The sequence below is a fragment of the Sparus aurata genome, chromosome 22 (assembly GCF_900880675.1).
Source record: "Sparus aurata chromosome 22, fSpaAur1.1, whole genome shotgun sequence".
Lineage (NCBI taxonomy): Eukaryota > Metazoa > Chordata > Actinopteri > Spariformes > Sparidae > Sparus > Sparus aurata.
The window spans coordinates 12,334,825-12,360,215 of record NC_044208.1 but is presented as its reverse complement, the minus strand read 5'-3'; the positions used below and the strand labels follow the sequence as shown (position 1 = coordinate 12,360,215).

The window sequence follows — 25,391 nt, the reverse complement described above, 5'->3', positions numbered from 1 at the left end:
GAGTGCGAACTCGCTGGTCTCCCTTATATGCACTCACTGTCTTCATTCTCACACTTTCTTGCTTCAACTGGAGCACTTCACTGCCCTCTGCACTGGTGCATGTGCTTTTAACACCTGCCCCTTGAGCTGGTCAAAGTGAAAGTTTCTTATCAGTTTTTGTAACTTTTATAGCAATTCTAGCCATTTTTCTCTATTTGATCCCAGAACTAAAACATGTTCGATTCAAAATACATTTTGAAATCCATTTTAATCAAATTCAGCGACTGTACGTATTCAGAAAAGTCAACAAAAGGACACAGTGAAGCTTGACACCAGGACCGGCCTCCTGTAAGCCACAACCCAGTCGAGACAGCATACAAGCTCAAGGCATCACACGTCAGCCTGCTGTATTCAGACTTGCGCTTCACATTTAACACTAACAGTTAGTTTAGTATACGAGTATATTATTTATAGACGGTGCATTTATGAAACAGAGAGTATGCAATGACAGGCACAGGAATGAAACAAAATGCTAAGTCATGCTAGCCCCTGCCCAGCAACATGTTTGTAGGTCCGTTGAGCTTTCCGTTTTTCACAAGGCACAAATGCAGATAACAAAAGGCAGATTGGTCATTAAAATGACTTTATTTGAGCCTTAAATTTTGACCAGAAGTAAATAAAAGCTTTCGTTGGCTGAATTGTCGCATATAACCTAGCTACTGTACTCATTAAGCTAACGTCAAGGCTATGAGTTTTTGGTTAACTTTTTGTTGTTTCGAGCTGACTTGTTTTAAACAAGAAGCAGATGAAGGGCTACAATATTCAAATGATGGCTTCCTGCATTAAATAATACTAAGAGACCTTCTCAGTAGTTGAAGATCCTTGTATTAGCCTAGTTATGTAGCCTTGGGAATAAGCTTCATTGTAGTTGCTAGCAGCTAGCTGTAACACTAGAGTAATCTATCACATATAAAAATGTAATTAAAAAAGATTAGATTGTTCCACTTTTGTAAGAGGGAAGGCACCAGTTGCCAGGTTAACTGGGTTGTTTAGGTGTAAACTTCCCCAAACCAGATGAGCAAAATAAAGGCGCTGACACTCCTCCTGACTTAATAGGCTGCTATTTATAGCCTAGTTTCTCCTTGGTTCCCATAGAGTTTCAGTCCTGAATGGTAATTTTACTTACGTAACCTATAATTCCACAAAATAATTACAGTAGTTAATGACATGCTCCTTTGCTTTGTTAGTAACACTGCTGGCATGCTAACAACTCCAGCGCACTGTGAGCAGATATACACACTTCAGTGCATTATTAGCCCACAATTTTGCCTTTGTGTTTGACTAAAAGATTCAGTCATTTCAGTCATCTTCTCACCTCCATGCTTATGGAAAGTCAGGTGAGGTTTCATTGTCCACAAAACGTTCCTGGGGCTTCGTAGCAAAATGGTGTCACGTAGGCTAGATGGATTCTTGTTTTATAACGTTTAAAAACCGGCAGAATGAAAACATGAAATGGCTCCATTCAGCTTGTCCAGTATATTCCAAGTTGCCAGAAGCCCTGAGATCCAAAATTGTTATTTATTTACACCATTAGTGTGTGGCCGTGTAGTTTTTTTTTTTGCTTTTAGCTTAGCCGCTACAATGAAGGTTTCAGCTCACTCCCGGAAAATGCTGCAATGCTGTTTTACTGTGAAGCTCCTGGAATGTTTTGTAGACTACAAAACTTTACCTGTCTTTCCATCAGCATGGGTTGGATGGATAATGTCTGAATTTTTATAATTTTGCATGTGGAGAAATCCAAAGCCTGACAGGCCCGGTTGCGGAGACATTCACATTTTATTTTTGCCATTAGAACAAATGCTTAAAAGAAATACAATCTGCAGCTGTGACTGTATCTGATTATCCTTTGCTGTTACAAAAAAGCATGTGTTGTTAATTGTATTTATGTGCATTTAACTTCCCACCGTGATAGTGGAAAGCCAGGTAATTAGCCTCTGCTGGTCTATATCCAATAACTGTAATTGCATGCACATTGCCTTATCCGTGTTGGTGTAAAATCACTGACTGTAGCTACCCACTGATTTCAAAAGTGTATTTGCAGTAGTTGGGTACAAACTCTAAAAGCTTAAGTCCTGAGTGTAGGAGGCCATGTGTGATTATTAATCACCATTACTTTACTACCTCTATGAGTTAATGACTGTTTGAACAGTCATATAAATTAAGCGCTAACATCAAATTGTGGTCAGCTGTGTGTGTGTGTTTCTGTGAAGGTGAGCGAGTGGGCATGCAGTTCCAATGCTAACCTGCTGTAAGTGCTAATGGCCAGATGGACTGTCGGCAAGGCTAACAACCCCGATGACTCACTCACTGAATGACTGACTCATTCTCGGTCACATTCACCAGATTCCCTCCCGTGAGCCAGCGCTGTGTTTCGCTCACAGCTGAGAAACTTGTTACCTGTTAGCTACCAGCGGAGGTTACCTCGGACTGACCTGCGGCCATTTAGAAATGCATATCAGCCTGAGAAAACAAACCTGCCATGTGATCCCCATGAAGGCGTGAGTCATGCGAAGACAGAGGAGATAAATATAGCGCCAGGATTTTACAACCTGTCTGGTTGCACCGAACAGAAACAGGGGTCACAGGTTTATTTCTGAAAGGCATGCTCCAACGCTGCAGCTACCGGTGATGTCATGAACCGCTGTTGCACAGGGAGGAAGTAGTTATCTGCGGATGGCTTACATTGCTTCAACACCGCACCTTCCTTTCACTTCCTTTTTTTTTTTGTCTCTTGGCAGTGAGAGCAGCAGCAGTGTCTCTTCTCAAAGGAAAGCTGCAACATGATAGAATATTAAAAGGCGCCAGGATGCAGCTGGTAACAGCCCAACCGCCCTCAGACGCTCGTGTTCTGTTCCACCACACGTCTGACATTATGGGAATAGCTCTCCTTGAAAAGACCCCGACTCTTTCTTAAGGATGTCAATAGTGGATTTCCTGCCTCTCTGTCACTCTCTTTCTCTCTGTGCTGTCGGTAAACACCACATGCACGTGTTTCCTCTGTTTATTCAGCGGTGGCAGGCCACCGCAACGGGAGCATCACAACCGCTGCTGGAGAATACTGTGAAGTTAAAAACAAATACAGATACAGAACAGAGAGATCTACATCCAGACAAAGCACAGATGTCTTGAATTGGAGCTTAATAAATAAAGACGAACACCCAAAGTGCCATTTAAACCTGAAACAGACGCGAAACAGAGCTGCTCCTGAATGCCACAGCTGCAGCAAATAACAGGTTGCACTCGACAAGCAGCGCGGCTTCTGTTTCTGCTTGATTTTCATGAGCACCACCACCAGGCTGCATGAACAAGTGGAATTTGTAAGCACACCGCTGTGAGTGTTTGAGGTTGTTAATTGGACCATCGCCACCGATGCACATCTCTTGTCTTGGCTTGCTGCAGCCTGTGTAGATCTGCTCAGCGACAACAACGCAACAGATCAGAAGCCTGAGCCTCATGTCATTACCCGAAACTGTCCCACAAAGGGGAAACAGTTCAGACTTCCTCCAGCCAATCTGCTTCCTCCCTCAACAATGTCATGCTTTATTGTACAGTGTCTGTAAAATCAGTTGTAAAGGGTGTGGGACACATCATTGAGATAAAGTCGGCGTTTAGTGTAGTTTTACAAATGCACACTTTGTACTGTAAGGATACTTTTAACTCTTTATGATGCACTGTACTGATATTAATAAATATATAAGACCGTGTTCAAAACTACAACCACATTATAGCTGTGAGTAAATGATTGCATTAAGAGCAAGTCATTTATTGTCGTATTGAATTATAACTTAACCCTCCATAACAAGAGGGTGCACCAAATATATCCCTGCAAACTGCTCACTATGATTTATTTAAATGTGTCGTGCTCAAGAGGTTTGGATCAGCGAGTGCATTCAGTATTTAGTAGAATGAGGAGGGTTTAAGGCTGAAAAGGCAAAGTATTATTGTATGAAATGTTTTTCTTGACCTTAGAAACAGTGGACAACAGAGAATGTCACCACAGGGTCCATTTATAAACTGTTGGGGAGCTTTTGATCATATCACACAATCTTCCTCTGTAGATAGGGTTGCCCAGTTTCTTGCAAGCGCTGGCTTTGAAGTTTTAATCTTGACCTTGGAAGTAGTATTTGACACATAACTCTCACCACAAAGTGGATCTATTAGCTATTCTGGGGCTTTTTATCATTTCACACATCTTCTTTAGCAAATGGAGTGTAAGTAGAAAACAAGAGGTCAAGAAAGAAATCTCATACGTAAGTTTTAACCCAACATGAGCGTGTAGTTCATAAAAAATTTAATTTACACAATATTTGCATATAATGTTCTATGACAGCTGGGCGAGGCCAGCTGCAGAGAAAGTTGGCATGCTCCAGAACATACGTGCGTAGTATATGACAGTCTGACACGCATGATAGGCCGCCTTTTAAATAATGCCGATGCCTCTTTTACACCAAACCCACAGTGTCATGCCCAATGAGTCTGTGATTCTTAAATACACTGGCAGCTCTTCAAAGCTGTGTCTCTCTTGTGTTTTGCCAGACGCGCTCAGCCAACTACACCTTCATCCCGTACATGGTGACGCCCCACAACAAGGTGTACTGCTGTGAAAGCAGCCTGATGAAGGGCCTGACCGAGCTGATGCAGCCCAGCTTTGAGATGCTGCTGGGACCAATATGCATGCCGCTACTTGACCGCTTCGTCCAGCTGCTCAAAGTGTCCGAGGCAAACTCCCAGTAAGTCTACTGACGGACTGACAGTCGGGTGGACAGGACCACAGACCAGACATTTTTGTGTTTTTCATCTATTTTTAAACTGCACATTTTTCATTTTGTCTCTCTGTTCTGTGCAACATTTAGCATACTGTAATTCATCTGTTTATGTTTTTATATCATGATTACATCCCACACACGCTATTCATCAGTATGCAAATGGATAACACCTAGGGATGCCGAACAATACAAACACTCTTTTTTGTAGGTCAGTGCTGCTCTACAAAGGCAGAGACCATGTAATTTCAGATTGAGATGTTTTCAGGCTGTCTTGCAACAGAGATACGCATAAACACAGACACAAACAATGTACTGTTAACCTACAGAAGACCTAAAAAATGTAAACAGTGCACTCAGCCTTTGGATAATCTTCACGAGGAAAACACAGCATCTACAAACAAAATATAGAAACCTTGTTACACTATTGTTTTTTTTTATATTAAATATTCATATTATTATATCAATGAATGACAGATAAGTAGGGCAATTAATACATTTACATAGGTGAATTAAAGCTAGCTTTATTGCTCCAACATAAGTGACTTTAGTTGAAATCTAAGAAATCAGCTAATGTTACTGCTAGCTTTTTTGTAAAGCTAGCTGTAGTTACTAATAGCAGAAGTTAGCTAGCTGGGTTTTATCCTTTATGATTTATGATTCAGTTATTGTCTCATTTGTTAATGTGGAATAACATCCTTAATTATGTTGGTTCATCAAGGAGGATATGTTTAATTATTGATCACAGCCAGGAAAAGTCAATAACTCAATATTTAGTTGTAGCTTTAGTTAAGGCAAGGCTATTTACCTTGATTTAGCCCAATAATGTTAGCTGTGTGGTTACCTTTGTCTCGGTCACAGAGTTACATACTGATTTTTTAGGAAATTATAGATTTCTATGGCATAAAAAATGTGTACATGGTTAAAAAATAAATGCCAAAAAGCCACATTTCTGTATTTAATAGGCTACATTTAGATATGTGATTTAACGGGAGCGTCATCACACCAACACCATGAATGCCTTTACTCAAAAGCTAAGAAGGCAGCTAGCATTACAACGATTCTGTAAAGCTAGCACTAGTTGTCCTTGGCAGAAATCAGCTGCCTGAGTGTCATCCAACATGATTGAATTAGCTACCAATTATGTCAATATATCAAATTGAATATTTTCATCATTTTGTCATCACAGCCAGGAAAAAAAAAATAATAAGTCAATTTAGGTGTAGCTTTATCTAATCCTAGCCATGGCAAGTTGGTATCTGGTTTTATTTGTCTCTGTCGCAATTTTGCATGCTGTTTTTAAAGAAATTATACATTTCTATGGCATAACAAATGTATCACCTTCATGGTGAAGAAAAGTCTGCATTCCATCTCTGTTCACATCTTCTGTTCAAATATATAGGCTAGCTTAAAGTGGCTGAGTTTTGGCTGTGTTGGGTTAGAAGGTTATTTCCCATCATGAAAATATTGAAATGAAATATAATATGACTGACTTTCAAGTACGGTAACTGTGAAAGGAAACACTTTAACATCGAGAGCAATGGGAAGGCAATTAGTTCAAGAATGAGGAAGCAAAAGAAATTGTCTATTTAAAGCTATTCCTGCTGACAAGAAGTTCCTCTGAAGGCAGTGACACAGGGCCATGTTGTACCATGTAAAACGCCCCAAATGTTTGCTCATGTATGGTAAAGCAAATATTACATGGAAAACCAGTGTTCGGCTGCTTGTTTCACTGTTTCAGTGAGATGTTCACTGGATCAATTAATGGGTACATGACTGATGAAAAAGACGCCATAGTGTGATTTCTTCAAGTTCCTGTGGTGCCAAATTTAGCTCGCAGGTGTTAATGTTTGAGCAGCGCTGTGACTCGCTCTCTCAGCAGGACGGGTTTGTTTAAATGTCCCACTCTTCCTATTGTTACGCGCTGTAATCATTTTCATGTAGTGCATTCCTCAACTTTGACTTGCGTGGTAATCCACATTTAAAAAAAATAAAAAATAAACACTTATCACTGCCTCAGTTGCTGGGGTAATATTTTAGGCCTCCCTGCCAACAGGCGCTGCAGCAGCCAGTTGGTTCTCGCTCAGCTCCAGGAATAGTGACTCAGGTTTTACAGGCAGAGGAGAAACATGCGCGCTCTGATGTAGCTTTTGTTGTAACCGGTGAGCACAGGAGAGAGTGCTCAGCTTGTATCTGACTAGAATGCATTCTGCACACTGCATGAAACTGAAAGAGCATGATTACTGTTTATCATTACATTGATAGATTTATCATTATATTGATAGATTAATGTAATTAATGATGATTCTGCCTTGTGACACAGACCTGCGCCGACTTGTCCGATCAGTGTCATTGTGGCCTTGTTTGAATACATAGGAGGTTTAATCTAATTCTAGTCAACTATCTCATATGGAACAGATATGTCATGTGAATAGTATGTGCTGAGTTGCATTTCAGTTTTAACTCTGTCACGCTCAACAAGATACACCAAAATGATTACAAAGAGATTGGGGAGTGACGATAATCTGCATAAAATATCCATGTTTACTTGGATCCTTTGACATTTTTTAGGGAGTTTTGCCACCGATACAAGACGTTCCTTTTTAAAGAATATTAACATGCAAGTTTAATTTAGGCATTAGTCGTGTCACTCTTGCAGGATACGCTGAGTTCAGAATGAAAGAGACTAGGGAGTGACAATAATCTGCTGCAAAAGTTCGTGTTCCTCTATTCATCCAGTTCAGTCTTGACAGCCATCATCACATTTTGTTCAAGCAAATTTAATTCTACCTAGCTAACACACATGGAACAAATATTTGAATGACCTGACATGAGCCTTTTCAAACAGGAAATCAAGATATCTGATCAGTGAGCGTCCATGTGGCCTTGTTTGAATACGCAGGAGGTTTAATCTAATTCCGGCCCGCTAACTCACATGAAACTGATAATTCATGTGAATAGACTGTATGTGCTGAGTCATCATCTGGCATTTAGGCTTTAACTCTGTCACTTCCTACAAGGATACACAAAGTTCAGAACAAAGCGATTGGGGAGTGACGATTGTCTGCAGCAAATGATCACGAGAACCTGGCCCCCGATTTTTTTAGTTTTGCTACCAATACAATAGCTTTCCCTTTGAGAAGACCCCAGCAACTCAGTAGAGACCATAAACATGTGTGATGAAAGGCTGAGTATGCATCAATATTTCTAAATGGAACACATTTGTATGGGCATCATCTATACAGCGCCGACCAATCACTCAATGAGCTTTCCACCAGATGGCACATACAACCATTCCAACATTCATACACAGACAGAGGTTTCCATGGAAGGTTCTGATCTGCTTATCTGTCCAAAGCTCTCATTCACACACACAGGAAGACATTTTGGGTTCACTGTCTTGTCCAGTGACACTTGGTCATGCAGACTTGGGCAACCAGGGATCTGATCGCCACTCTGAGTAGTGGATGACTCACGTTACCTTTTAAGTCACATAATGATACGCGAGGTGAAAACAGCAACCACCGGTGCTGTTACTGCGGACAAAAAATTAAGTTATTACATTCAATACAAAGGGTTTCCTTATTTTTACTGGCAGTTGCATGATACAAAGCAATGTTTGAACAATATTCACGAAACAGTCATTTAAGACAAAATGGAAAAGGGCTCACCTCGCTAGAGAACCATTGTGAATAAATTAATACTCGCGTCATGCAAAAAATGTCCCTCAAGGAGATACTTAACGACTTAAAACTATTTGATTCGTACAATGTTGATTGGAAGTTTTGAAAATAACAAGCGTTGGTGGTAAACATCATCTTTTCCCATCCTGAACGTAGACGTTTGAGTCAGAGAAGGGCTAATAACTACATGCCGTACTAAGTATAAATACTGGAAACTGAGGTGGTTCACAGCAGATGTGTTGTTCCATCATAAAGACGATGCTCTTTCTCTCTTCTGTATCTTCTCCTCTCACAGCCAGTATTTCCGCGAGACGATTCTGAATGAGATCCGTAAGGCTCGGGAGTTGTACACCGGCATGGAGCTGGCCGCCGAACTGAACCGGATCCAGCAGCGACTGGACAACGTGGAGTGCCTTTCGGTCGACATCGTCATCAACCTGCTGCTGACATACAGGGACATCCAGGTACCCGTGCTCCGCGCGGCATCTCCATACAACCGCATGTTGTTGTCATTTGTCAAATTAACTGTGCTGCCGTGGGATTGTTAAACAAACTGGATAATTTGAGGAGACCATATTTAGTTGCTGGTTATATGCTACTCTTGGTTAGCTCCATAGAGATAAGATGTGTAACTGAGAGGTTGCGAGTTCAAACCCTCATAAGCAGAATGAAGGAAAACTTGCACAGCCATTAAGATAAAAGAAGGAGGGCTCAGTCCTTGTTAAATTCTTTTAAAGCGGCAGGCCGCAGCAGTAATTGTTATCGTAGATTACTCTGGCAATTTTTTTTTTGGGATTCATCTGTTAATTGTTGAAAAGCTAGGACTCATCACTTATCACCCAGGATAAGAGGCTTGTTCTGGCTGTGGTGGTCGATCCTGAGCTTAATCGAACAGAATCTGTGGTAACAGAAAATTCCATTCCTAGGAGCAACTACTTCGTAAAGTGGCTGTTGTGAGTGTGCTTTTATCACCCTACGCGTTGTAAGCTTGGCGGTGTATTCCACCCTCTGTTACCATGGCGTTAGCTAATGTCAATTAAAACCAACATACAGCATTTTTACAAGCGCATTTTTCTGCTCAGGAGAAACATCACGTGGACACGGGCCAATAATCATGAAAAGAGTCGACAGATTAATTGATAATGAAAATAATCTGTAGTTGCAGCCTTATTTCTGAATGAGGCTTTCAGCTCTGTAAATCAAAACTTTATATCTTCATCGCACCTTGGGAGGCAAACAATAACATCTCAAAGGACAAAAAATGACGGCACTAGTCAGAGGCTCAAACCTCGAATTAACCCTGAACACAATGACTTGAGAAAGAGAGAAGAAGCTTTCAGCACAACATCCCAAAAAGTTGCTAGGATAAATGATGATCAGGCACTCCGCTAATCACTGATGCCCCTCTTAAATTCAGACAAATTGCCACCTAAGCGCAGATGATCTGCGTGTGCTGCCGAGTCCCCCTGACCTTGACAGATGAAGCTACTGTGCAAACCCACTGTACAAGTTATTGAGAGGTCACTGCTTCGGGATCAGTTTGTCAGGGTCGTCCCTTTACCATCGCAGGCCGCCCGGAGAGCGCTCCGGGCGAGTCTTTTGGTCTGCTCGTCTTAAATCTGCCGCTCTTTCCACTCTTTCGTCTCCGCGTCGCGATGGCACTCACCAGTCCAGATCCTCCCACTCACCACAGGCAGCGCTCAGCCTCATGAATGATTCATTAGAACAACAAACATTGAGGACGTGCTGAATTATTCAACAGGCTTTGCTTATAGTGACTATGTAGGCAAGTAGGAGCAACAAAAATGTGATGAAGGAGCCACTCAATTATTGAAGTGCTTTTGGTGTCAAGCAGACAGTTCAGTCTCAGGCTGAATGAATAAAGGGACATCAGAAAACTCTCCCTGCTGCCTGAAAGCCGCCCGAAACCTTGATGAGTTGGAGTGTTTTGTTTGGAGGACACTGTGGCGGACATACATGGACGGCAGCCCCACAATGCTTAGCAATGACCCAGAGTGAGAGTGTAACAACAGTTCATCCCCGTTCTCCTCTCCAGGATTATGAGTCCATCGTGAAGCTGGTGGAGACTCTGGAGAAGCTCCCGACCTTCGACCCCGTGGCCCATCCACATGTGAAGTTCCACTACGCCTTTGCACTGAATCGGTAAGATGGCGACAGCACGCACGACACGGCAAATGAGCTCACATTCAGTTAAATGTTCATTTGCAGGATTTGATTTGTGTGAGAGGTGGCCAAAGACACTTTTTGATCAACAAATTGATAAGCATACTAATGCGACACTTGGCCTTGTAAGGGTAAAAATAAAGTTTTATTAACTTGAAACAAATTCAGTTAAAGCAACAGGATACATCTTTCTGGAGAAAGTTACATTTAGTCGCTTTAAAGCGTCGTCGTCTGAGGATCCTGCGTTCTGCGCGGTCCAGAGCAGACGGGACCGCCTCCTTATTGAGTTTTATGTCCTCGGTGGATAAAGTGGGCAGGGATGGCAGAACATTTATTTTCTCTTTTACTTTATGAGCAGGAGGAGAAGAGACAGGGGTTAGTGATGAAAAGCTCTGTAACAGTGATTTCTGTTGGAATCTCAGTGGAGGAAACTCTTTCTTCATCTCTGTCTCGGCCTTCATTTTCCCGAACATCTCTTGGTCTTTCATTGCAAACGTATGCTTTTGTTTTACAAATCAGTATCTACTGTGGGTGTTCAGTTGAAACACCGGTATTCGCAGTGGTGGGAGAATTGTCTTCAAACTCCAAAAATTAGCAGTTTAAAGCGGCAGCAGATTCAGGTTAAGAGCTCCCGAGCGGCTGTGATATTATTGGTGGCATGTGTGTAGCTCCTCCACTCGAGAGAAAGACAGATGTAAAACACAGAGAGGTTCTGGCTGCCTGTTTCTCACCAGCTGCTTCTCTTGTAAACTTCCTGCGGTTTTCGCGGTGCTGCCGCCTCCAACAGCAATAAAGCGCGCTGTTCTTTAATTTGGCAGCGATTGGAAAATGTTGCTGCAGGGTGCCAAGATGTCCGCATATCGCTGCTTGTTGCTGTCTGGCCCGTTAGCGGGATGCGATATTGTGTTTGTGAGCTCAAGGCGGCGCACCGAGACACCTTGTGAGATAAATTCACAGGATGAGCGTTAACGACCGAAGACACCTCCTCGGTCGTGAGCTCGAGATGCTTCCTTCAGGTTCGGAAGAGGACGTCATGCGTAGAGACAAACAGCTGTGGGAGGTCTTTTGTGTCAGCCTACCTATTCTACAGAGTGGGATGAGTCACTATAATTACAGTAGCTGTTGTTATGTGATGTGCTTTTGTAGTCAGTTTAATTTTTTCCACCTCTGAAATGATTATTTTCATGTTCGGGGTGGAGGTATTTAATTTTACTCGATTATATAATAGCCACCAAGTTTACAAAAGAAGCCTTTAACCAAATTTAGTGAGACAATGTGCAGTATGACAGTACATAGTCTGGGGTGACATGAATTCATCGTAGCTACTGTGTATCCTGTAATATTTTTGGCATATTGGAATTTATCATAATGTAGCATTAATGTGATCAAGTGGCAGGTATTTGATTCACTCATTTTAAATAAGAACAGACATTCCCATCGGGTTATTTGTCAGTTTCCCCACAATTTCTCAAATTTTTAATGACTAAATGCTTAATAATCATATAAATAATCGGCATATTTCAAATCTCATTGTACTGTGTATAATGACAATAAAGGCTTTCAATTTAATCAATTCAATTCAATATTAATCGATAGAAATTGTTCCTTACAACCATTAGCCTCAAAAATAAATATTGCACGATTATGATAATGATAAACTTTATTAATCGGCACCTTTCAAAACAGTTTCAAAGTGCTTTATGTATATTGTCGGCATCGTCCTCCCTGTATTCTCTCTCCACCTCAGACCCATTCGCAGTGTTCCTACTCAGTCTGGAAAAGTAAGGCATTTTGCAGTGGAAAATGTGTAGAAACCCTGTACTTAGATGTCCTGATTACAGGAAATCATGCCATGCTGAAAATGAATGGTATTATAATAAAGAACGTTATCCATGCGGTCCTCTTAGTTGATAGTTTAGTGTCCTACAGCTGTCCAGATCCCGGAAAAATAAAACACACATTTCTTTGAGATCCAACAAAACAGTGACATGACTACCGTGGATAGGAAATTGCTGCTGAAATTATTCAGTAGTCTTCAAAAAGCCATACCACTCAAAGGTGGGTTGTAATAATCTGCACAAATGAGGTGATAAAAGAGAAAAGTATTTCTATTCTGAATCTGAACCTGAATGGATTTTTCACTTTAAGTGGGGTTGTATAATTCAGTACCTTTAGTCTCTTCACTCAGTTCTTACACAGCACCATGCAGCCCACTACCAAGCCACGAGACTATTAATAATCAGCCTTAAAGGCATCATATGTACCATTTCTGCATTCAAATGTCTAAAAGCGACATTTGTGCAACATGTTAAGTTGTGTACTTTACATTTTCTGTTTCTCTTGTCACAACGCTGTGTTCATGCTGTTCATCTTTAAGTGCAAAAACAGCTTGGTGGGTTTATTAGAATTGATGGTTTTAGTTAAAATGCCTGTTTTGAGTGCCACTGTCATGGATGCAGATGGTCCAGCTTCCCGTGAAAAAGAGCAAAAAACTGCAGGAAACATCCCCAGATATCTTCTCGAACTGAGCTTGGCAGCCTTTTTGGCAGTCTGTACGACACCTTGGTCCCCTTGACCTCCAGATTTGAAAGTCATAAGCATACGATGTGTACGTGATATGAACCTTTGGACGCATCTTTGCAATAACGTGAACTGCATTAACATTTAATCCTGACTGGGCTGCTTGTCTTTATTAATCGTTGGTGTACAGTCTTTGGGGTATGGTGGAGGTCATTTGCCTATACCCCTGAAAATCTCCCTCTTTAGTAAATGAGAGACCCCTAGCGCCAGAAATTGCATCCTAATCCTTGATGTTCGGTTTGAAATCGGTGAAGTACTGTGAGGTCCTCTGCTTCTAGATGAATCCTCCAGGTCGAACTAATTGGCTTCAGCAGGGCAGCGTCGGACACGTGAGCTCGGGGTCCCTGTTGTGCAGGGCTTGCTGCTGGGGTGCCTGACAGGAGCGAGGGGGAGAATCTCCTCCATCCAAACACCGTCAGCTCCTCCAGAGAGAAAAAAAATAAGAGAGAAATAGAGAGAGAGAGAGAGATCTGTCTCCGTGACTGTTCTCCCCTCTGGACAGTCTCTATGGTGATAGCTGTCGGCTCGTATGTTTTATTTAACCTTCACGCTCTGCAGAGGAACCACCGCGTTATGTTTCTCCATCACACATTGTGCCGGTGCGAGACTTAACTTCGCAACACCGCTCGTTCCTTTATGAGTCTGTGTTTTGACACTTTCAGTAGCTCAAGAAGAGAAATTACTCAGGGAGCGGAGGTTCTGAAACACTTTGCTGAATAAATCACCATAGTAATGGCAAAACAGCTTTTTCCTGAAGATGTAAGGGACTTTTGTTGACGTTAACACTCCATATGTTGTGTTAGTATGTTGACAAATGTGAGAACGGTCTTAATTAATGGTCTCCTTATCCTTACAGATTAATATATCACGGTGTTTGATAATTAATTCATAGTGGGCACTGACGAGGGCAGATTATGCAGCTCAAGTGGCTCTTTGATTTTGGATTTCATCCTGCTGCTGTGGAGCTTCTGCACGGCGATCCAGAAGGTCAGCAGGGATTCAGCTAATGTGTCCCACATTTATTTATTTGTCACTCTCAAAACATAATATGTGTGTAAGAAGATCCTCCATATTAAGCAACAGTATTTTTCCGTGTCTTACAAAACTGTCATGAATCACTTTTTTGAAGTTAATCTGCTTCGTCCAAAGAAGAGACGCTGACATTCGGTTGACGTCTCGCCAACGTCTTTGCAATAAGCAAAGGCTTCCTATACCTCTTCTTTGTCAGCGTAACTCACGCTGACATCTACAAGACTAACAAGTACTATTAATGTTTGTGATGTGACAAGACAATGGTCTAGGTTTGGTTCACTTTAGAAAGGGGCTGCACGGTATTGGAAAAATACTGACATTGCGATATTTAATTTTTTAATAGGAAGATACCTTTAACAGCTCTATTTGGAAACAATCCCTTTTAGAATGATGGGGTTTATGTTGTAGAGGAGTGAAGCTCAGCAAAGAATCAAAGTAGTTCGTTAAATAAACGATGCAGAACGGTTGCTATTGGTAGTTTGCTACCATCCAAGAACCCGTCAGTCAGACTTAATAATGTTATATCAGACAGGTCTCTTCTCGATTAGTCATGGAAAATAAGAAGCAGGTGAGTTTTACTTTTGTGTCACGCAGCGAACGCGACATTATAATGTGACGTATTTCGGTTACTTTGCCAAACATCGGTATAAAAAAGTGTGCAAATCAACTTTGAAGGAGTTTTGGCTGATTCTCTATTACTGCTCCCAGCAAACCAAGCTGTGTTTATCTCCTTTTGTTTTTTTTGAGGCAAAGCATTAAGCAAATTACACTTTCTTCTGTTTTTTTTATCCTGTATAGATGTGAAGCGATCAAGACAGGAAATCTGAAAGCTTTCATGAGCCGACGTTCGTGTAATTGAATTAACTCACAACTGAAGAGGTTTCAGTTCATTTCCCAGTGCAAGGCCCGTCTCTTCTCCTCTCTCTCTGTTACTTCAGAATGAGCTGCCTGTGACACTGCAGAGCCTCTGTTATTTCCTTGAAGGCTGGCTACAAACAGAGCCTTGTCGTGGTTCCTCTGCAGCAGCACTGAATGAAAAGTGTTGATTCTTTAAATGAACCCAGTGACCTCAGTAATTTAAGTCGGGCTCCTAATGGCCCCCTCCGAGCCAGGTATCACTGTCCCACAACAATGCAGTGCAGCTGTTCCCTAGCTACACGCACAAACACATAAACACACACATCATTACTGAATGTGCAGCATGCTGGTGATGCTAATTTTGATTCTCTCGGTTCAAACTAGTGACTTTATTTTTCATCATATGTTTCCCAAGAATATACAGGAATATACAGGGTCATGGGCAGAATACACTTCACACTATATATAGTGTTTTATTTGATTTGATTTATTTTATATAATAGATATTACACAATGTTGTTTTACTAATCATATAGTAATGTTTTTGCGGAAGGCTTTGCAACTACGTAAACATTCATTGCAATTGCGCAGAAGAAAAAAATCAAACTCAGAATTTCAGTATTTACAATAAGAGGTAATAATCCAAACTTTTAATTTTCTCCCATAACTGAACAAATTAGCAGTTCTCAGAGGAAAATCAGGTCCCCAGAACACTGTTTGAAGCTAGAAAGGTGGCAGGGTCCGCCACATATAAACAAAGTAAAACAGTATGACACTGTGTCATCCTTTAAGGTCAGTTTGTTTAATCAGTTTAGTCAGTCATGAACACAAAGAGAGTTTGTTCAGGCTTGAACAATCAGTGAAGATCTTGATCCTCTGATTAAAATGTCTTCCCCAAGATTACATTAAAAAACACACACACACTAATGGGGAACCCCAATTTTACTTTATCAAAGCAGTGTTTTAAAAAGTACCCAAAAGTCATACTTTAGTGAAAGTAAAGCGGTTGTGCTAAAATATTACTTTAGTCAAAGTAAAAGTCACCTATACAAATACAACTTGTGTATAGTGTTAGTTGTGTCTGAAGAAAACAAGTGAAGTTAGAAAGAAGTGAACGCACCAGACCTCTCGGCCTCATGTCTGCTGCAGGCTAATGGCTACAGGCTTTGCAGCTGCTAATCGACGGTCGAGTCACATCGTGGGGAACTCGGTCAGCAGGTTTTAACAAGAAGGAACAATGTGTGGAATAGACGAGATTAACCCCAAATGATGCTTTTTTTTCTTTTTTAAATGTCCATCTGGACTCTGATAACGTGGCAGGAGTGAAATTCTAATGAAGTCGTCTTTTAAAGTGTTCCCTCATTCAGGTATTAGGAAAAATAATTCTTCAATCCACCATACGGATATCAAGTTATTGAGAGCAGTGTTGGTTTACTGATGTGCATCCTACTGTTTAATAAGCCCATTGTTGTTATATAGGAGAAGGCGTGCCACCTGTTACTCCCTTCTTTGTATGGAATTCGTGGGAACTCTTCGGTAGTTATTGTGCGATTATCCAAAAATAGAAATCAATGAAAAGGGGTGTTTATGTGGCAAATGTCTTGTAAATTGACTGTTTTATATGAGGTACACTTATTTCCATTCCAGCGAAAAGAGTGTAAAAAGACTAATTCACACACAGTTCGGCCTCTGTAATGCTTCACTTATTAAAAACAGTCAACATTTCAGCCAAGTTGAACTTTCTCAAGTCTCTCAGAGTTGTGAAGTGAGAGCGGGTACGACTCGTTTACACTGATATTAGATCGTTTAGGGGATTTACTGCACCACAAACAAACGAGGGAAAGCAAAGTGGTGCGTCTGCTTCCTTCGACGCATTTTTATTCTCTTTCATATCTTCCATTCTGATAAATACCGATATACCAGATGGGATGCAAATGCAGCTAACGTCCCCTCTAGGGAATTGAGAGCACTACATGATTTAGCGGTGAAAGTTCATACGTTTGGGAAAGATCCAAGAGACACATGACAGACGTCTGAAGTAACGCAGGATGGATGGATGGATAATGGTTGATTAGTTCTTGCTCCACTGCTGCTGGGAGATGCCTCACTCAAGTTCAAAAACTGTCTGAGCTTTGATTTACCCCCTTAATAACTATTCACATGGGCTTTTTGTCCGTGTTTGTGTTGCAGGAGGAACCTGCCGGGCGACAGACAGAAGGCTCTGGACATCATGCTGCCCCTGGTGGAGGGCGAGGAGCAGGTGGCCTCGGACATCTACTGCCTGGTGGGACGCATATACAAGGACACGTTTCTGGAGTCTCACTACACTGACACAGAGAGCAGAGACAGCGGGACACACTGGTGAGAGAGGATGTCGGTGTGCGTGCGTGCGTGTGTGTGTGTGTGTGTGTATGTGCTCTACCAGACACGGAGTCACATAGATATTATTAGAGGAAATGTTTCAGAGGGCACGATGCACGATGGATGCCTTTAAGGTGACTCTCTGGATTTCAGTATGTAGCATTTACTATAAATGGCTCCGTGGATAAAGGACGCCTTGATAACTGTGAGCGTGAAGGTACAACCTTTTGTCAGCAAGAAGAATTATGGGACAGAGGCGGACCGCATGTCTGCAAATGACAGCTCATTACATCAGTGACATGCAACAGGAGGCTTGCAGACGAGACTGCACGACGTGTAACACCTGAAAGCAAATGTGCAGGGGCATGAGAACAAAATGCAGAGGCTCCCAGTGCTCAAATTCAACCACATTTACTCAAGTATACTCGATATACTTGTACTTCTACTCTGCTATGTTCAGGGACAAATACTATACTTTCTACTCCACTGCATAAACACCAGCTATAGTGACTAGTTACTTTGCAGATAAAAAAAAGAACATTCGAATCAGTCGTTAGAGCAAATGTTAGCTAAGTACATTCTGCATAACTACAAATAACTTCCAACTGAATGTTTCATAATGTTGCATCTTGTTTGTGTTGTCTTTTTCGCGACGCTGTGCCGATGCTCTGGTTACACCCATTTGGTTAGGGTTGGGAAAACATCGTGGTTTGGCTTCAGATGCTGGTTTTGGTCGCCACGATCACAAATGCTGGTCCAACTTCCTGTGAAAAATAGATGCTTTTTGTTGCTGCAAAAACACCTGGAAATGTCCCCTCGTCTCTGTAAAAATATCCACCGCTGTGACTCGAACTGCCGTCCGTTGTTTTGCAGCCTTGCTGGCTATAATGAGGCCACCACCATCTGCTCCACCTCCTGATGTGAAAGGTGGCTGATAAGCATATAATGTGAGCGTGATGTGTCGCATCTGGTACAAATGGACGTGTCTGTGGTTTGCAGAGACGTTAAACGCAAAGGTTATATGCTGAAGAAATGTTCATACCGTACCATGTATGACCAGCATATAGTTTTGTTCCACAATCGTATATAAAACCCTTTATTGTAATTGTTTAACTGTGTTAGCTGGTTTATGAGTATAAAACTGTTAGATGAAAACCGTTAACGAACAGAGGAAGCTGCAGGGGTAGTGCTGTTGTGTCAGAGATCGGCGTAGGTGCACAAACATGGCGTCTTTACAGATAATGATCATTACCGTGTCTATTTTGGTGAACGGAATTTAGAAACTGGTGGTGGTGTAATTCAAAGGTCTGCCACATTTTCTTAGATTTGTCGAGTGAACCAAAAGCATCTGGGCTGCTCTAATTTTAGATGCTGCATTGCTTGCTTCCCTCAACCACAGAATGAGAGCGCAGGGTTGTGGGCTTTTTCAGTTCAGGGATATGACGCTGCATTCAGACACTGTTAGAAAGATGTCCCCTTTCTATTGTACTTTCAAGAGATGCGCTCAGGTTTTAAGAAACTAAACATCATAGAACTTTAATCTAAGTGAGTATTGCAGAAAACCATCGATGGACGTTTTTTATTAACGTTGTTGTTTTCATCAAGTAACCGCGGTCAGCATCTCAGAGTATCCCGGCATTCAATCTGTGTTTAGTCCGGATCTAAACCTCGTAAAAAGACCTTTGGATGAGGAAGCTGGATGTTCACAGCATGAGCGCCGAGAAAACCAGCAGGATCTGCTTGAAGCTAATGAGTCAGCAGCACAGAGCGAGAGGCATGTGGAGGGTTTCCAGCACCTTGTTGAATTCAAGCCCTGAATCCCCGAATCCTCTGAGGCTAGTCAGGGTTTGCCTTCTCCTCACGAGCGTGGTCGTCATGTGAGCATACAACGGCTAACGATAGCTGACGGAAGTTGACTTAATGACAAAGTGATAATAATAATAACACTGATTGCCTTCATCTGGAAATAGCTCTGAAGACCTCATCTCTTTGCCGAGTGAATATGCTGCTTTCATTATCGAGTTCCCATCTGGCTATTATTTTCAGTTCCATGTCACAACTTGGCAGAGGCCCCTAATAACATTCACACCCCGTCCCTCAGCTCAGCAGATTGCTCATTAAATAGATGAAATTTCTTGTTTTGCGAGGGTCTTCACAGTTGCAGTTGGTCCCAACTCAATATGGCTGTAATTGTTTTTTCTAACTTGAAGTGTCTGAGGAAGCCGGGGGAGCCCCGTGAAGCCATCCGTTATCTCGGAGATGCTTGGGATTTGGAAATGACGCATTTCTTGGTGGAAAGAAAAGTGTTTATTAGAGTCGCTTTTTCTTCTCCTCCCAGGTTTAAAAAGGGGTTTGAGTCGGAGCCAACACTACACTCTGGTATCAACTACGCTGTTCTGCTCCTGGCAGCCGGACACCAGTTTGACACGTCTTTCGAGCTTCGCAAAGTGGGTGAGTGGACGCTATGATCCATATGATCAGTCACATCTATCCAAGACGTTAATTCAGCTAGCTAGGTGAAGCTTGGTAAGCTTATCCCTAACATGTGCTTGTCCTGTGTGCACGAAGACCAACAAATGATTGACAACAGGGGTAACTCCAATTTATTTTCTTTGTCAGAGATCCTTAATTGGTTTGTCTAGGAAGAGGGTCCACTCTGGACAGATTTGAGAAACAAAACTTTGTAACAAATTGAATTCCTATCTTTTGTGGTGTATTGCTGATTCCTGAAGTGTTACTTTTTGTTGAATCTAGGCACCTTTAATTTAGGTGATTATTATTTGAACTTGCAAAAAGCCACCAGGATAAAGTCAAGCTATCTTTTAAAAGAAGAATTTAGAAATGTGAAGTGACAGTGAAGGTATGAACGACAGTTGTCAGGACATTAAATCAATGATCTGTTGATCTTGAAAATAGTCTACGATGGCATAGCTGGAAACATAAGGTTCAGTTCAAAAATGTAATTGAATTGAATCGTGGATTTGGAGAATTATCACCTGCCTGTGCAGTCCCCTCAGGTCTACGGAGCACTTTACCATCTTTCAGCTCAGTGTTTTGGTTTAATGACATCACTCAATCAGACAGACAAAGTTAGCAACTACTGATGAACATAGCTGTTGGAGACCGAAACAGAGCGAACGGGACAATGTTTGTTTGACTTACATTCATCAGGTGGACAGAAACGCAACTGAAAATGAAGTTGCATTATGAGTTGCTTTGTTTTTGTTTGTTTTTTTGTTTGTTATTTTACCTTTATTTTACCGGGAATATTCCAATTGATTTTCAGAATGTTTCTCTTAAAGGAAAGGAAGCAAAGAGTAGCTTTATTCAAGCTTTTTTTTTACTGAATCAGCTGTTTGCTACATTCGAAAAAAAGCGGTATGAGAGCAATGTAAAAAACACAATGAGCTAAAAGAAGCAATGAACCTCATAAAACTGAGGGAACGGCAGAGGTTTGTGTTATATCTCTGTGGATTCGTCATTACCAGTGAATATTATCATATCACACATAAAACATACATAACCATATTGATTATAGCTGCTTTCACAAAGAAAAATCTGATTAAATATAGCAACATTTCCTCCTGTTTGGCAAGCAAGCGTGCTGTTAAGCCCTTGTTCCAAATCCTCTGCTTTTGCCCTCAAATCGGAGGCTCAGAGGAGCTCAGGAATGTGGGAAACAGCGCGAGCAGTCCTGGGAATCGGCCTGCAGCTCCCTAAACAAACCCCACCCACCCCCACCCCGGTTTAGTTCTGCACTTATCCCTACGACCCCCACCTGACTCTCCAACTAGCTGGTTACTGCAGCAGGACATGTAGCTGCAGCTTCACTCAGTACAATTTTTCCTCATAGTTACCTTTTAAACTGTATCACAATGATAAATCATAAAGCACAGTCTCTATTCTGCAAGTTGAAGCATGTCCAGGTAGAGTATTTTGTTGAGCCTTTAGTTGCGACAGTCAGCCGAAAGTCCCAGTTTGGAGGGGGGAAACTTTAACTCTGTGTTGTGTTTCAGGAGTGAAGCTGAGCAGCCTGCTGGGGAAGAAGGGCAGCCTGGACAAGCTGCAGAGCTACTGGGACGTGGGCTTCTTCCTGGGCGCCAGCATCCTGGCCTGCGACAACACCAGGGTCATCCAGGCCTCTGAGAAACTCTTCAAACTCAAAGCCCCCATCTGGTGAGAACAGGGATGAGCTGTTCTCAGACGAGGAACACATTTTAAGCCCGCATCCAACCCCAACTGTGTGCTCTGCTTTTCCCTGAGACCACAGTAGCCATCTGTGGTTTTTGTGCAGGCATTTGGTGTATTTTGAATTTGGAGAACAGTAAATATCATGAGGAACACAGTCTGCTCATTTGAACAGCAGCTCTGGCTTTACAGGGATCTGATGAATATATGAATCAGTTGTCGTGACATTTTAAAAAAAAGAGTTTGAAAGGTGTTGGAATGTAAATTATTTGCCTTGTGGAAAGAGAAACGGAAAACCAGGATGTTTCACATTGAAGGGTTAGTTCAGATTTTTATCATTGGTGTTGTTTGAGGTCCTTATCCAGTTTATCCATCCGAACAGTGTTTTCTACAGCTATTACAGCTGTTGATCCGCAAGTTGGAAGTTGGAAATCCGACTTCACGGAGGGTCAAGTTCAAAGTGCTGACTGGGAACTCAGAAATTCCGACTTCCGACCTCAAATGGAACACACCATGAAGCCATTATATCATTCTCCGCTTTCTTTTTCCAAACCCACCGGACCCCTTTGATAAGAACAGGGATTTTGCTGAGCAGAACACAGAAGCTGCTGGTATACCACTGCGTCGATTTGTTGGTTTGTTCGTGTTTAAACATGTCAGTTTGGATCAAGTCTAACCCTTTAAAAACACCAAATTCACAAATTGCCAAGTCGGGACTCGGGAAATGGGAACGTCCGAGGAGCACATGAATGCAGCATTAGTAGCTCATACAACCCCACCACTAAAAACCTGAACTATCTCGTTAAAATGATGCAGGGATTTGTGAGTGGATAGGCTGATGCATTCACCGCCGGCTCTGTTGTGGCTTCTTACATTTTGCAAACCGAATTACTACCCTGAAAAACATTTTTTATCTAACCGCGTCCATAACCACTCAGGAACAACTTGCAAACGTGGAGATATTGATGTGTTTCAATGGCAAAACAGGAAAATAAGGCCTGGAATGATCCTTTAACGGCTAACATTTGTATATAACGACCAAATCAAACTGACTCCTTGTTTTCTCACTGTGCTGCAAGCCTTTCACAGTGGAGGAACAAAGTCTTAACTGGCTGCAATCCATAATTTCAGACTTTATTTCCATTCCTCCGGATTTTATGGGGCTGTGTCAGATGTTGAACATGTGGAGGAGTACAGTAAAATGTCTGCTGCTTGTTTTTTGTGTTGCTAATGACCCTGCTGTTCTTTATTTGTGTTAGTGCTGTGAATACTCTTTAAGTTTCCATTAGTGTCACAAAGAAAAATGAGCTCCTGCATGGTAACACAATCATATGGTATTGTTTGTTTCTGTGATCTTTCTTGATCTATGCTCAGGGGTTTAAAACAATATCATACATCTGCCAGTAACTTATTTTGTAGTATCAGATGTTTTTGCTTCCTGTTGTTCTGTAGTTAGATTTGGTTAAATAAAGGTTTGGATTTTTGACATTTTTCAGGGCACAGTGGATGAATTTTTCTTCTGTTATTCTCTCCGGTTGGTTTCAGGTATCTGCGCTCAATCGTGGAGACCATCTTGATCTACCAACAGTTTAAGAAACCCGGAACCGAGCAGCCGGCGCCCAAGCAGGAGCTGGTGGACTTCTGGATGGACTTCCTGGTGGAGGCTACCAAAAAAGACATCTCCTCTGTTCGATTTCCTGTAAGTGACTCCAGACAGGGAATCATATGATTCACCTGAGGCTGAATGACTCAGGTTTAATATGTTGAAACAAATTACTCACCAAACCTTCATCTGATACATACAAAGAAAGAATACAACACATGTCTCTCTTCTCCAGGTGTTGATATTAGAGCCCACTAAAGTTTACCAGCCGTCATATTTATCCATAAACAAAGACGTGGACGACAACACGGTGTCCATCTGGCACGTCGCTCCTGATGACAAGGTGGGTGTGCATCGTTTTATATCATCCCACCACTTTACTTGTTTGGAAACGAGGCGTTCCGGTGAAGTGACGGGGTGCGCCGGAAGTCGCGCTATAAATTGAACAAGGCGTCTAGAGGGCTAGTGCAAAAAAATGTGTGTCATTTTACACGTAACCATAGCAACAGTACAGATGCCTAGCATTGTGTAAATAATTATACTAGCTAATGACTCAATTGCTCATCAAGTGCGCTAACGGATGGATGATGGTGATGATGACCAGGGTTCGTGTCTTGTTATCTCTGGTCAGATGCTCTGCTGTGATAATGGGCTCTCGTTTCCTGTGCAGGAGGTTCTTTGTGTCTTTCTTATCGATTATTTTCTCATGTTGTGCCAATTATTGCTCACCTACGCCGCAGCACATAAATAAAAGTGGTCGCTCACCAGAAAATCGATCCGAGTAAACCTGCTACATCGGCCACTCTGACTTCACACTCCCATTTAATTCACGTGATAAAAACTCTGATGTCTTTTTATCACCGTGAGGTCGATCAGTGTGTGTTCACAGAAGCCGTGATACTTGTTCTGATCTCTCCTGCAGCACAAGGGGATTCATGAGTGGAACTTCAGCGCCACGTCAGTACGAGGTGTCAGGTCAGTGCCTGCTGTCTTTTGCATGACATATTACTGATGAGCGATGTGACAGTGACATCACACCCGTCTCCAGGCCGCGATGTATCATCAGGTGGACATATTGAATCAGCTCGGCCATTTGAGAGGGTTGTCAGGACATCTTTTGAACCAGTCCTGCCATTATGTTTACATCCCTCACAATGCATATATCATTTTTTATTTTCCTTAATTGGAGAAAAAGTTATGCGTCTCATTTGCCGTTTGTAATTGTTTTCTTTAAAGGTGCACTACGTAGTTTTTGGAAAGAAATCTTAATCAGAAGAGAAAGGTCTTCACTGACTGATTTACTTGATAAACAAACTGACCTTCAAGGACAACACAGTTTCATATTCACACTGTACAGGTTTATTCTTGGAAATGGAAATGTTGACAGTTTAAATGACAAACTAACATCATTCCAAGTTATTTTATACAAACATTAGGGATGCATAAGTTAATCATACCTTGCGATTATTTTGACAAATATTATGACTGTGATAGGATTCATGATAGATCATTTTCGCATCACAATTTTAATTTCCACTGAAAAAGTCATGATGATGTGACATTTGTTGGAGTCTTTACCTAACAAACATGTATTCACTTATATCTGGAGAACATCTCTGCTGCACTAGAGTACTTCGTTATAACGCTGATCAAAAAATTGCAGCTTATGCAATTGCACTTGGTAGTATTTCCAGCCCCGGTAAACATGGATCAGAGATACATTGGTATTAGAATTACTGGCAAATGAAAAACCTCAAGAAAAAACGCAATATAGTAATGGAAAAAGTCAAACTTGAGCCAAACATAAATGGAGTTTTTTACTGCTCACTGTAAATATATAAAGGCCTCACGTTAGGGCCGAACATGTTAAATGTGCACAGGTGTCCAATCTTGCACAAAAACATTGCAAAAAAAGCATTTTATTAAAGTATTTTAATGTGCAGTTGTAAACAACAGCGCTGACTTATGCATCATTAATTCCACAGTCTACCACAGACAGTCTGCCACAGACAGTTTTTTCACGACATCTTCGCTGAGCCTCCTTTTCCTCGCTCCTCAAAGGAATTCAGTGTCAGATACGGGGAGAAGTGGAGGGCCGTG

At 41.7% G+C, this 25,391-nt stretch overlaps 1 protein-coding gene across 1 annotated transcript in view; it reads left to right on the top strand.

Annotated features, from left to right (window-relative positions):
* Positions 1-25,391, top strand: part of map3k5 (mitogen-activated protein kinase kinase kinase 5) — a 77,065-nt gene that overhangs the window by 24,820 nt on the left and 26,854 nt on the right. Inside the window, exons 4-12 of the mRNA XM_030405460.1 lie at positions 4,576-4,769; positions 8,781-8,949; positions 10,542-10,648; positions 17,330-17,500; positions 19,839-19,951; positions 21,517-21,676; positions 23,234-23,387; positions 23,527-23,634; positions 24,214-24,266. Coding sequence (XP_030261320.1) covers positions 4,576-4,769; positions 8,781-8,949; positions 10,542-10,648; positions 17,330-17,500; positions 19,839-19,951; positions 21,517-21,676; positions 23,234-23,387; positions 23,527-23,634; positions 24,214-24,266 — 1,229 coding nt within the window. The remainder of the gene's footprint in view (positions 1-4,575; positions 4,770-8,780; positions 8,950-10,541; positions 10,649-17,329; positions 17,501-19,838; positions 19,952-21,516; positions 21,677-23,233; positions 23,388-23,526; positions 23,635-24,213; positions 24,267-25,391) is intronic.